Source organism: Actinia tenebrosa, unplaced genomic scaffold (genome assembly GCF_029948245.1).
Source record: "Actinia tenebrosa isolate PJP-AT-01 unplaced genomic scaffold, QUT_ActTen_1.0 PGA_scaffold10__47_contigs__length_13832649, whole genome shotgun sequence".
Classification (NCBI taxonomy): domain Eukaryota; kingdom Metazoa; phylum Cnidaria; class Anthozoa; order Actiniaria; family Actiniidae; genus Actinia; species Actinia tenebrosa.
The window spans coordinates 7,002,742-7,017,715 of record NW_028292570.1 but is presented as its reverse complement, the minus strand read 5'-3'; the positions used below and the strand labels follow the sequence as shown (position 1 = coordinate 7,017,715).

General features: G+C 33.2%; 1 protein-coding gene and 1 long non-coding RNA gene across 2 annotated transcripts; one reads left to right on the top strand and one right to left on the bottom strand.

Moving 5' to 3' along the window:
* Nucleotides 1-3,611: 3,611 nt before the first annotated feature.
* LOC148912902 (uncharacterized) lies at nucleotides 3,612-6,499 on the top strand. Its single transcript, XR_016119196.1, has 2 exons — nucleotides 3,612-3,812; nucleotides 5,332-6,499. It is a non-coding gene; the product is annotated as an uncharacterized LOC148912902 (long non-coding RNA).
* A 402-nt stretch (nucleotides 6,500-6,901) lies between these two features.
* Nucleotides 6,902-11,840, bottom strand: LOC148912901 (uncharacterized). Its single transcript, XM_089026338.1, has 4 exons — nucleotides 8,138-11,840; nucleotides 7,368-7,463; nucleotides 6,965-7,045; nucleotides 6,902-6,915 (listed from the first exon to the last, which is right to left on the bottom strand). Exons 1-4 carry the CDS (start codon nucleotides 11,838-11,840, stop codon nucleotides 6,902-6,904), a joined length of 3,894 nt encoding a protein of 1,297 aa, XP_088882464.1.
* Between the last annotated feature and the right edge of the window lie 3,134 nt (nucleotides 11,841-14,974).

Below are 14,974 nucleotides of genomic sequence, written 5' to 3'. Positions count from 1 at the left end.
TTACACACACTTATAAACACTTGCACACACTTATACACAATTACACACACTTACACACATTTACACACATTTACAGAGACACGTACACACATTTACACACATTTACACACACTGACACACACGTTTACACACATTTACACACACGTACATACACATACACAAACTTGTACACCTATTTACACAAACTAACACACACTTACACACTCTTACAATTGATATTGCACACATTTATACACACCTATACACAGACTTACACACATTGACACACACTTATAAACACTTGCACATACTTATACACAATTACACACACTTACACACATTTACACAGACACGTACACACATTTACACACATTTACACACACTGACACACACCTTTACACACATTTACACACACGTACATACACATACACACACTTTTACACATCTTTACACACACTAACACACACTTACAATCTCTTACAATTAATCTTGCACACATTTACACACATCTTTACACACACTTACACACATTTACACTCACGTACAAACATTTACAAACACCTACATACACTTTTACATACATTTACACACACTGACACATTCTTACAATTGATCTTGCACAGATTTACACAAACCTTTACACACACTTACATACACGTACTTACGCTTACACACATTTACACACATTTACACACACTTACATACTCTTACACACACCTTGACACACTTTTACACACATTTACAAACACTTACATACACGTACACACACTTTTACACACATTTACACACACTTACATACACATACACACAAGTTTTACACATATTTGCAAACACAAACACACACTTACACACATTTACACACACTTACATACATTTACACACACTTACACAGAATCACACACCTTTGCACACACATGCACACACACTTACACACACCTACACACACTTACACACACACTTACACTCACATTTACACACACTTTCATACACTTAGACACACTTACACAAACACCTACTCACATTTACACACACTTACCCACACTTACACACGATTACACACACATTTACACACATTTACACACACTTACATACACATGCACACACACTTACTTAATTTGCTAAAGTCTTAAATGGCCATAAGGTGTGGGATTTTTCTCTCCGTGTCTGTCAATTTTTTTAACTATTTAAACGACAACTTGAAAATTGAAAAAATGGAATTCAAAGTTTAATTTTAATTAATAAAAAAATCGAAAATTGGGGACAAATTTAATAAATCGATAATTTTATTCAATTTTATCAAAAAGACGAATGGCCATAAGGTACACGCATTCACCTACCCTCAGTCCGACTAATCTTCACCTCCCCCTGTCTACAGGATATTTTTTCAAAGTTCGTTTTCAGAGTACAAAATCAAAATTTCGAAAAGTCATTTCAAATATTTGTTTTAATTTTTAATTTTTGAATTCGAAAATTGAAAATTGACATTGATGAGATAATATTGGAATTTTGACATGATCGTAAGAAATGAAAATTCAAAAATCAGGCAAATTTCATATGTCCAATTGACGCCAACTAAATTGAAAAGCTCTTTGTGGAGTGTTACACGGACCATAATGTATCAGTATTAAACTATAAGCTTACTTACTCGGCAGAATCTCGTGAAAGACACAAATGATCTAGCCTGTTTGTCTTCAGTTTTTATAGCAAGCCATCGTTCATATGCTTCAAACAAGCATTTACTAGTCACGGCCTCGTCTTCTTCGTTTATCTTTATCATATTCTTTATGAATTCCATCAAAAAAGGAATATTTACTTTTTTATGATCCTTGCGCAAAACTCTGCGTACGTTTATAAACTCCTCGTATTTATTCTCCATGATCTCAGATGCATTTTACTCTTGAACTATACTCTCGTTCGTGCGATATGCGAAGTACCAACCAAAAGCATGTTGGAATGTTTTCTTTACTGACAACTTGACTATCAGTCGGTACTTTTACTTTTTTCTACGGGCGGCAATAAAAAGCAAAATTTTGGTTTGGAACTAAATTTTCGACAATGCGATCTGCTTGTGAAATAAGAATAGGTGTTACTGGTGAGAAGTTACTGTTAGTTTATGTACCATATTTATATTTTACATCAGAGACATTTTTTTAAAGACACAAACCGTTTATAACCTGACGAAACTACGGAGCCCGATTAGTGCCATGCAAATTTCGTGATTGTTTTTACTTTTCTCGACTTTTTTCTCGACTTTTTTCTCGGCTTTTTTCTCGACTTTTTTCTCGACTTTTTTCTCGACTTTTTTCTCTACTTTTTTCTCGACTTTTTTCTCGACTTTTTTCTCGACTTTTTTCTCGACTTTTTTCTCGACTTTTTTCTCGACTTTTTTCTCGACTTTTTTCTCGACTTTTTTCTCGACTTTTTTCTCGACTTTTTTCTCGACTGTTTTCTCGACTGTTTTCTCGACTTTTTTCTCGACTTTTTTCTCGACTTTTTTCTCGACTTTTTTTGACCGCTGAACAACAGTAGAGCAGGCTCATTCTATGCTGAGAGCATGGACAATATGGCGAGCTGCAAATGCAAGTTCTCTATGGGGTAAAATACCGGTCAAAAATACGTGTAGTATACATGTATTATACAAGTGTCATACATGTAATGACGTTTGAAACGTGTACTTGAATATTTAAAAATTTAACAAGTCTTGAAACGGGAAAACGTGTCAATGTGCTGGGCAAATTGAATACTTTGAATGGAGTAAAAGAATATTTGGGATTTAGTCATTGTAAGACAGAAGAAAGTCCGTGGATTCGGTTGGACTAAAAATAGCGTATTTTGTAATTCGCTTCTATGGTGGAACGGTTAGAGCATGGGGTTGCGGCGAAATGAAAAAAAGAGAGAGAGATGTAAGAGAGAAAAATTGGTGCGACTTTGGAAGGTAAAAAGAAAAGAAAAAAATATTTGTGTCAAGTAAGGAAATGATTTCGTGTACAAACGGGACAAACAAATCATGCAAGGTGAAAATCACTCCGTACTAGCTCCCTGCCGTCCGTCGTCCCTCTCCATCAATTTTCAAATCTTAGTCCGGTTTACTGGTGAAGCGCGGTTTTGTAGGGTTGTGAGCATGAACATAAATTTGGTTAATTATATGGCGTAAAAAGCCGGCACGTTCACTCCCCTCGTCGACGAGGGGAGTGAACGTGCCGGCTTTTTACTCAGGCTAGCAATACCACAGGGAGCCCGGCTTAGTGATGCTAAATCGGTAAAACGATCATGTTTCATAGTTTGATGACATTACATAATAATCGTAACTCAATACACCCATGACAAATGGTCACTACGTAATAGAACACCAGTGTTTGTAACGCGTACTAGTACCGTAATAAATTCAAATTCAAATATGTAACGGCTAAGTGTAACGCACGCGTCTAACACTATTGCATTACAAGTAGCGTAGTGACCGTTTGTATATGGGTGTATTGAGTTACGATTATTATGTAATGTCATCAACATATGAAACATGATCATTTTACCGATTTAGCATCACTAAGCCGGGCTCCCTGCGGCAATAAGGGATTGCAGTATCATACTTGTACTTAGTCTTACTCGGACTGCTTGGCTGCTTGTTCAAAATGGCGAGTATTCAAACGCAATGTGAGCTATTTTTCTAATATTCAGCAAACAGAAAAACGTAATATGGAGGAATGTGTTGTAGAAATTAAAGTTTGTTAACAGCTGTTGCTATAAAGTTCAGCAAGGAGAAAAAACAAATGTAAAAACATTGATAGAAACGTTTTATAGGGAGGTGATCGGGGAGGTGATGCAAGATGAGACAGGTAAGCTTAATACGTTTATGTTGTGGAGTCGTATAATACATCGCTTTTCATAGATATAAGTTATCTTTATTATCAAAATGTTAAACAATAAATAATGTTTTGTAGTGATTGCAAAAACGCGTTAAACAATGAATGTACTGATTCTTGAAAAAGGATGCACTGATTGTTAACTTATTGTTGTTATTTTCGTCTCTCTTATATTTGACGGGTTAATTGTAATCATTCTAGGGATTATGTCACATTATAATGTTCAACTCTTTGCTCAATTGCTATGCAGAAATTTAGAACAGAAACGTCTGTTAACAAACAACTTGAGCTTAATAACCTAACTAAGCTTTAGTAGTAGCTTACAACTGAAATGCATGCACCTACATGTACCTATACATACAATGTTTAACCCCAAAGAGTCAAAATCTGTACCTTGATCTTTAGCGTTGCCTGTATGCCTCCTTCAACTCTGGAGTTTAATGACATTTATAGGTGCATTACATCTTTGTAAGTTTATTTTTTTGTAGTTTTTAAAAGGTATTTTTCTTTAATTTTAAACTTGGAGTTGTTTTCATAAACCTATGAAATGTTTCTTAATGTATTGAATAGGTACATTAAAAATATTTTATTTTCATTGTATTTTTGTGAGTTAATAAATATAGTTTGTGTCATAAGTTTATTAAAACCACTCACACTTATAACATAACAAATTTACACAAGAATATGGTAAGAAATTACTTCTAACTTTCTAAGTATAGGCACTAACGACATAAGAATGAGAACAATAGGGACTCTGACAACCAATTTCTACTTTATTTTCTGGAAAAAAATTGTAAGGTTTCATTTTTAGTCTAATCTTGTAAAGTGTAGACAGAAAGTTCTATAGAGGCAATTATTACCTCACAGAAAGACAATATGTATCCATATCAACTAAGCTTATGTCAACTTGTTGTTGTCATTGCCTCTTTTTCTGATTCTTAAGGTCCTTAATTTAATAAGAATGCAATACTTTTCAATTGTATATTGCAAATGTGTAATCAAACGCTTGAAAATCGAACGACATATACGCATACAGAATATTATAATTTTTCTATTAGTGGTGTAGCATGCATACTATATTTACCATTTTATCGATACACATTGTATACAAAATTTGAGACTGATCTGGTATATATGCTATAAGAATAGTAGAATGTTTGTTGTTTAATTGAATTTATAGTCATGAAAATATGGAGATATAAAGGTATAAAACATCTACAGTTTAGAGATATTGTAAACATAAAATGGTAAATGGAGTATGTATACTGCTCTAGTTTTTGTTTTGATCTATGTGTCTTTCTTAATTACATGTAACAACAACACTCAACCTATGAAAGCTAAGGTTCCTTCTTTGACTTTTTTGGCATAGGTTCAAAGTCTAATGCAACAAACTGCATATCTTGTTTTCTGTTTAAGCGTTTCAAAACTAGGATAGCATAAGTTTTCTTGCAAATGTTGTTGATTGATTCCTGTGCATTTTCTTCAAATTCAGAAATGTTACACAGGGTAGAGATGTTATCATGAAAGAGTACAAGTTCATGAGGAAAGTCATGAAGTGTCAAAGAAAAAGTATATCTTTGTGATACTGCAACTGGTTTGGAACATTTGGTGCAAAAAGATTCTGTGTCCATAGTTATAACTGCTGTTCTACATTTGTCACATGCATAGTAGCTTTCGTACAGTACTTTGTCAATTTTAGCTACAATTTTTACAGAGCTGTTGGTTTGTAAGTTTGGAAGGTCATCTAAATCAACAGTCTTGTATGGTTGGTTATCAAGGCGATGCTTTGTTAGAGGTAAAAAACTAACAGTTTTTTTCAATTTCATGTCAATCAACAGATAAATGGTCTGTTTTTGGATCATTTTGATCAGCATAGCATATTTTGGCACATGACAATGAGACTTCTGTCCCATATGTTTTAACAAGAGCATTTTGAATATAGACAACTTGACCATTTTGTGGGATAAATTGTTCAGCTTTCTCTGCCCATAAAGTGGCTTTAATTTTAAAATGCTCATCTGCAATTATGAGTGATCTTCTTGAAACTGTTGTGCCCTTGTTAGTATTTGTTGGGGTCGTTTCAGACTCATGATCAATGATGCCACCTACAGTATTGATTCTCTTGTTCACATATTTGGTGATATCTTCGATTGGGAGGAACTCTACGTCTGGTTCAGATATGGGTGTTGAGCTTATTTCTACAGTAACTCCAGATGTTAAAGTCAAATCAAATGGAATGTAGTTATTACTTTTGATGTATTGTGGTGGGGTTTCCTAACAGAGATGTTAAAGAACTTGTAGGTTGAATCAACAAAGATCTTATTATTAAAAAATATGGCAACTGGGCCCCAAGCTATCAGTCTTGCACGTTTAGAACCATCTGTCACATTAGCTTGGAAGAGATGGTTTGAGTTTGTTAGGTCTTTTAACTCTTTGTTTGTAACACGGACTTCGACTGATACTGTTTTAGTTTCATCTGTTATGACTGTAGTAGTATAAATAATACAGATGGATTATTTTTTAATTTTGTGTTTGAGAGGTAAACCAAAATGTTGTGATGATGATTCAATCAAGCCAAAATGCAAGTGATGAATAAAAATTCACAGCTTGTCAGGTTGCTAGTTAACTATTATTATTATATAAACTCCAATGAAATATCAGGTGATCTCTTGTGTCAAAAATTGTTATCTTGACACATGAAGATACCATGTTATTTTCACCTGTGAAGATAACATGTTACCATGGTTACTCTGAGAAGTGGCTAAGTGAAGGAAGTTTGTGTTGACAAAAAAGGTATTGAAAAACCATGAAAGTGCTAAGAATCTTGATGGTGTTTTACATTTTGTACATAATGGTTTTCATGGTGGCCATGTTGGTAAAAGAACAAAAGAATTGTTGATTAATTTTTTGTTATATCCTCCAACATGGCAGCTGTGTCTTTTGTTATTTAATTCTCTTGGGAATGGTTTAAAACCATCAATAGTCCCTATTGGTTTCTTTGTTGACATACTTGCTGGTTCAATAAATAATGCAATAAAGTGTTCATAAAGATGACAATATCATTATGCTGTATCATCTGCAATTATCAAACGACATGGTAAAGAATATTTTTTTAAAGTTTTTACCTTCTAAACTCTCCAGAAATGATATATCTGTAGAACCATCAGAACCAGATTTTTTTTGGAAGTTCCTTCCTTGACTTGAACCTGTTGAGAGAAAAACAATTGGTTTATTTGTAACAGAGAAAATATGATGTGTTTGAAACTATCTTATATTATGGTGGTAAAGGGTTGTATGATAATAAAATATTTGCATTGAGTACTAGCTTTGATATTGTGATGTTCCATTGTATGCTTCAATAAATAAAAGTCATTTGAACTTATTCAGTGTTGAGAAGAAAGTAATATTTAGTACCTAATGTGTATCTCCTGAAAATATTTGGTCCCATGCCTCACAGCCATTTTCATAAGTGTAAATGGCTTATAGATTTGAAAGACAATATAATTTTTTCTGTTCTTTTACTATTACCTTTAGAAGAGAGTCCTTCTTTTTCATTACTGCTAGTTGGTTTTTCGTTGGCACATTTTTTAGGAGATGAACTTGTACTTTCTTTTGTTTTTGAGCCTGTTAAAAGAAATAAAAGATAGTGTGGTTTCTAATAGTCCTAACAGTATTTTTTTCTTTAGATATTAGTGTGGCTTGGCATATGAAATTAATCCACATATAGCTTCAATGATATGAGACTAAATGCATCTAGTAATACCACGTCAGTATAATTAGAACATAAATTTCTGAATGGTAGATTCAGATTGATTGTTTAGCAATTGTAAATTGTTTTTGTCCCATGATGCTCATTATTTCCATTGTTTCCCATGTGTATTATTGATGAGTCTTTTATGAGAATTTTATGATTATTTTGAGAAGAAATTAAAAGACATGAACATTATGAAGGTCATTTGTTATTAATTGCTCCCTGGGTGTTTAAACATCAGCAATAAACATGCTTGTGTGAAGAGATAGTAATGATAATGAAAACAACAACAACAGCAGCAGCAATTATGATATAGTAAATATATATAAGGACTTACTTTTTTTTTGTTTTTCTTTTGATGATCTGTGTAAAACAAATATGTATCAACATTGTTGTTTTGTGCCTGATTGTATATTTTTATAGTAAGAAATCACATTTTCAGAAGCATATATTTTCTTTGTGTCTAATGATATCAAAGATATAGCAGATAAAGATGTTGCTCTGCTCAAAGCCACATATGCCATTCTAGGTTGAAATACTTTATTACTCAAATCAATTACACATTTTTGAAGTGTCATGCCTTGTGATTTGTGTATTGTGGTAGCCCAGCATGGTTTTAGTGGAAGTTGGATTCTTTCCCAAATAGTGTTATATTTGCCAAATAATTTTACTGAAATAGGTAAAATATCAAATATCTGTTGGTTTTTGTCAGGGTGCTTCTTAATATTATCAAATTGTATTGTTACTGATATTGGTAAATCTGCATCTACATGTTTTTGAGAACTAGCCTTGTTTTCTTTTTCCCAATGAAATTCTATGATTGTGCCCATTGCTCCATTAGTAAGGCCTTGTAATACATCAACATTTCTAATAAGCATAACTCTTGAACCAATAGCTAGTGTTAATGTGTCTAGTAATCCAGATGACTTGCTATCATCTGAATCAATAAGTGAACTGATATCATTATCAAGTTGACTGCTATCATACTGTTTGTTTAGAAGATTGTGACGTGATTTTATGTGATATACAGTACAGCCTGTGTCTGATTGCAATTTGTCTGTCATTTCTCTGTTGTATTCTTCACATTGTTTGTTTATTGGAAAGAGTCTTAATGCATTATCAAATGAGTTGTCATTTACATGAACATTGATTCTTTCTGATAATTTTTGTATGTCATCTTGTGATGGATTCCCATGTCTTATATTATTGAGTAGTTGTGCATATGTATCATCTTTTGATTGCCTGTGATTAAAATTTAGTATTAGTGGTGTAAAGTTGTCATTCCATAGATGAGTAAAATTGACTGCATTTGAATAAAAAAGGAAAGGAGCACAAACTGGTTTTAATTGTAAATAGTCCCCGAGTGCTAAAATATTTAAGCCTCCAAATGGTAGTTCTTTCTGAGTAATCTCTGTTAATCGTCTATGCACTTGTTCCAAAACTCTATAACTAACCATACTTATTTCATCGATTATGACTGTTTGAATGTGTTTAAACATAGTTCTTAGTTCTTGTAATGCTTCTCCATTAAGCGGTGTGTATTCTTGTATGTATTTATGGTTAATTGGCAACTTGAAAGTTTTGTGAAGTGTCATGCCACCTATGTTATATGCTGCAACTCCAGTTGGTGCTGTTTTTATAACAATTGGTATTTGCGAGTTTGAACTTCTTAAAAGGTATTCGTAAATAACTGATATTAGAAAAGATTTCCCAGTTCCAGCTCCACCAGTCACAAATATATAATATGGATTGATTTGAGTTGCCTGGTTTTGACATTGTAATTGTTTTTTGGTATTGTCTGAAATTATGTTGAACACTTGTGCTTGATCATTGCTTAATTGCTTCAATGAATTGGCAAATTCAGAATCAGTCATTGTGTACATTGATAACAATGTCCACATGTGGTTATCATTGTTGTTGTTATTTAACAAAGGCTCATTCTCCTCTATGTCATACAAATTTGTATTCAGTGATGAATCAATATTTTCTTTTGATATAATAGTCTGCCAATCATCTTCATTTGTTGAATCGTGCTTCTCAGAATCACTTTGGTGTAAAGTATTTGATAGCAATGAGTCAATCAATGTATTTGTGTTGTCTGACATTAATATTCTTAATTGCTGAACAGCTTTAGTAATTTCATCAGTAAAATTGCCATATTCTTTATACTCAGAATCAAATTGTGACTGCTTGTTTAAAAAGGCCTCTGCAGAATTGTTGTAAGGTTGTAAGAGTTTGCTTTCATCATACCATGGAAGATAAAGAAACAGTAGCTTGTAGTAATATTCATCACCATCAGTTTCTGGTGTCATGTATTGAACTTTGAGACAAGCTGGTCTGGTTCTTTTTTTGAAAATTTTGTCTCCTGCTTGAAAGCAGAGTGATTTTTCTGATATTTTTGTGTTACTTGGTACTGCAATAAATGAAGTTGCAAATCTTGCTAGACACATTGCATTAAAGTTTTCATTTTTTGGCCTCTTTGAATAATAATCAGTAATATTGTTCAAAAATAAGTCCTGGCTATCATGGGGAAGTGCATTAAGCTGTTTTTTGCTTCTTAATATTCTAGATCGTTTTTGTGGAGGCTTGCAGTTAACAGAAACTGTTACTCGGGATGAATCTACAAAAGGTAAACCTGTTATTCGAAAAGCAGCTTCTTGTGCACTTAGCTCACGCTGACTTAAGAATTTCGTTCCAAATTTACTCAGTTGTTGACGGAAAGTTAAGTTACTTTGCTTTATCTCACAGATAACATCTTGTATTGCTTGGCGTAAACGTATTGGTCCTGCTTTACATACATATGAACATACATAGGATGCTATACCATAAGTACATCCAACAAATTGAATGTCCATGTTGGCTTGCCACAACTGTAAAATGACTGGATTATAAGCATTAACCCAAATATCAGTAGGTTTTCGTCTGGTTTCATAAAAATTAGATGATGTTTTTGGATCAACATTAGGTTTTAATTTAGTTGTAGTGGAAGGTTTTCGTGGAAATTTAAAACGGCAGAGTTTTGTCTTTTTTTGGCATGTTGTTGTATGTTTGTGAATTTGAAGCTGTGTTACTAAATTTCTGAGTTCTTTATTGTCGTCTGATGGTATCTCAGTACTTACGTATTTATCTAAAAATTTACTGAACTCATTTTGACCTTCGGGTGTTTTTAAATCTGGAGCATCTTTAATCCACAAAAATATATGCAAGTGAGGACTTCCTCTAGACTGAAATTCTACTCGAGCAAAGTAGTCTGTGACTTCACCAAGAGGATTTAATTTTGAATTTCGTATTACATTTTTAAAGAATGACTTCCATCTATGAACAAAGTGTTGTGCAACCAGAACAGGATTGGATCGTACCAAATCAATATTTGACATCTGTGATAATTCTTCATCTGAATAGTCCAACTTAACAAAATTGATTAAGTCTTGCCAGTGATGATCATCAGCACTTAAAGTAAGAAACCATGTTGGTGGCCCCAAACTTCTAAATTTTGCTAAAAGATCAAATAATGTGTTTTTCCAGTATGCTGCTGTTCCGCGAATGCTTTTTATGAATGAATATGAGTTATCATTGATTACAACATTGGAACTGTGATTTTTTAAGTCTGCTGCTTTTATTGTTGACAAATTAATTGTAGAATTTGAGGATTTCATTCTTACAGCAATTGAAATTTGTTCTTGAAGTTTGTGTTGTTCAAATACATTGACAGCCCAAAACAAATATGATAAATCTTTACGCCATCTACTATCTGCAGACATGATTCTATTCTTAAAGTATGATAATACAGAAAGTTTTGCTTCTCTTTCTTCTTTCAGTCCATTGATACCATAAGGAAACAACCAAGGAAAACACATTTCCTCTGCTTTAGGGTGGTTAAATATATTGATAGGTTGAGATTGAATCCTAGGCAGACTTATGACTGGTACTTCATTGAAGTTGTGATTTATGTAATCATTGATCGATATATTTGGTGCAACATAACTACTAGGAATGAACGATACGCTGTTGGTGAATGCAGAACTAACACTGGCATCATAATTATTACACTCGGAAAGAAATGAATAGACATATTGGCTTTTGTCAGAATTCAGTGTTTGTTTAGGAAAGTTTATGTTAATGTCATGATACAACTCATTGTTTGTTTTTAGCCAAAGGAGACTTTCTTCAATTCGTATTTTAGAGACAAGTTTATTTATTTGCTCACTCTGATTATCATCGTTCATTGAAATGTTTTTTTTTTCTGGCATCTTAATTGCAATTGTATTGATGTCTGGGTTGCACGGAAGTTTTTTATATAACTGACATATATCTATTGGGAAATTTATAACCATTCCATCTTGAGCATACTGACTCCCAGCAGGAAGGCTCACAATAGTCATAAAAGCATGAATTTGGCTAATAAATCTCTTTTCCATGAAATTTAAGACTTTTAAACAATTTGGAACTTTACCAACTTCAGTTTTATTCAGAAAACTTGCTTCAGGTATTGAATGCTTCTGGATTCGTTGACAGCATTTATTGCAACGTTCAGCAATTTTGGTTTGTGTTTTTTCAAAAATTAATTGGTGCAGTTTTGAAGTTGATGGTGACAAAAATAGCTGTTTTCCTTTATTTTTAAACAGAAGTTCCCCACAAACAATGCAAGACATGAGCTTTGTAATGTTAATGTCGTCATAAAATACTTTCCTTATTTTTTGTAAATTACTAGTGCAGCTTGGTTGTGCATGTACACCAACATTTTCTAGCTTTTGGTTTTTGTTATTAAAGCTGCTACATGTATCCTTCAGACTTGATTTTTCATTGTTTAAACCTGTTTCAGATTCTACTTTGTTTTTCTTTGCCTTTCTATAACTTTGTTTTTTTGGTTTTCTAGTATTACAATTATACAAATTGTTATGAAATGAAATCATGTTCTCATTTACAATATGATAACTGTGAATTTGTTTGAAATTGGTCTGTTCTTAGTTCAAATAGTGTCATTTGTGAAGCATTTGTACAGGGTACAAAGTGATTTGGCTGCCACATTTGATGGTGACCAACACTGGTATTTGTCCACATGATATGTATTTTATGATTAGGGAAAGCATTCAATCTTGGAAGCAAATCACGATTCATGACGTAGCGTAGAAATGATCGAGTGGGAATTCCTACTTTCATGTCTGGATATATTGATGTAACTTTGCACTGTACAACTGAGCTTAAAGCACAAACATGCCACATTCCAACCCATGAATGTATTACTAGTGAGCTGTTGATACAGTTATTTATAGCTATTCTGCAATTCTCTTTCAGTGTAAAGTCAATATTGTCAAATACTGAAGAATTTGAACATGACGTGACTGCAATAAATGGTATAATTGAATCATCACGTACTCCACATAAGTTTGCTTCATCAAGATACCAGTCAGTGTGTTCTAAAAGCTCAAGAATAGTTCTAACTCTTAGTTCTAAATGATAGTCTTGAGTGCCAAATAACAGTAAGCTAAATGCTCGAAAGCAACAATTTCCATCTCCTATTGTGTTTATTGGTAACAAATGACAAGGAGCATCACTTGGGTATATGGCTTTTGAAACAGTATCAATTATTAGTGTCTGTTTCCTGATAAATCTGGATGGATTATATATGTCTTCAATTGTTTCAGAAATACTATGAGCAACATTTTTTAGAGGAGATATATTGTGCACATTGTAGGTACATGCATTTTGTAACTGTACTAACAAATTTTCCCAGTATGGTATATTCATGTCTACCTTGAGCTTGACATTTTCCAAGAATAGTATTGATCAATCAATGCCTGTAAATGACAGTAATGTAAGCTTTTTAGGAATATGATAAAACAAACACTGATTTACCCTTGTAAGCATCTTATTTGATCACTACTCATGATCATTACTCTCATTCTTTCTTTCATTACTTCCTCCATCCATTTAGGGGCAGTCCATTAGAAAAGTGATGGGGGAAATGCAAAAAAACATTCGTGCAAGGAAAAAAGAACGAAAAGATTCATGCAAGGGGAAAAGAGCGAAAAGAGAAATTTGTGTAAGGGAGAAAAAAATCCTGCACCACCAGCAGAAGAGAAAACAATTCCTGCATGTTCAAAAATTCCCCACACCACCCCCTTATTTATTCATTTATTCACTCATCCGATCCATTTATTTATTCTATATTCTATTCATTCACTCATTTACTGGTCTACTTACATATTCATTTTTTTTATTTATTAGCTAAGTCCATTAACTTTTGATTTGTTCATTCAAACAAATTCGGAATTTGTTTGTGGGTTTCCTGTGTTATTCAAAATGAGGGATTGATTGCCTGGTTAATTGATTGATTGATTGACTGAGTGGGTGAGTGAGTGAGTAAATAAATGACAATGCTGAAAAAGGAATAAATACACAAATAGAGTGTATGGATGGATGACTGGACTGATTCCGTTTTTGTCATTTATTTGTTTGTTTATTGAATAAATTAAAAAATAATAATAATATGTCTATGTATTGTAATGGGCTTCAAGATTTGTCATTTAAAAAAAACAATAACTTTCAGCTCATTATTATAAAATAATTTGAGCTCTGTTATTTTTTTAATACCTAATTTTTATTTTAAAATAGTATTCAAATTTTTATTCGATGTTTAAAAGTCATGTCGATGACGCAGTAGAAATTCCCGTCATGGGCTGTCATTCAAGGGTTCGGCATGAAAAACCTTTTTTTCATGAAAAAGATTTGACTAGAAATAAATATGACGGCTGACGCAGTAGAAATTCCTGGCCCGTCGATCTACAAGCTTTTATTTAAGGCGCTGAAATACGAGACACAAAACGTCTAACTTGTCGCGCAACATTGTTGCGGTGCAAGTTCGAAAACAATGTTGCTCGTTTTACACACTATGTTGTGTGACAAGTTGGACGAGTGATGAAAAACGAGCAAGGAATCGCAAATTTGTTGCAGAAAGTTGATCTACGTTCTACTTTTCGCAACACGTTTTCCCAACCTGCAACAAAAGATTTTGTGACAAGTTGGATAGATAGGGTGTAAAACCAGCAACATTGTTTTTGAACTTGCACCGCAACAATGTTGCGCGACAAGTTTTTGTGTCTCGTATTTCAGCGCCTTTACGTACAAACTATTAATTGGAGTTGTATCACATACGAAATTGAAAGAAAAATCGCACTTTAATTTTCTAATATAACTCCAGTTTCAAATTATTTGCTTCGAATACTAAAGTAAGAATTTACGGCGCTTATACCTATAAAAGAGCCTCATATAATATTCAGCCTTGACATTCAACTTCTTCGTGTCCCAATCTTGACGTGCATACTAGAAATAAATACGTTTTGCTACTCAAGCCAAATGTCATTTCTAGAATTTATAAACTAGT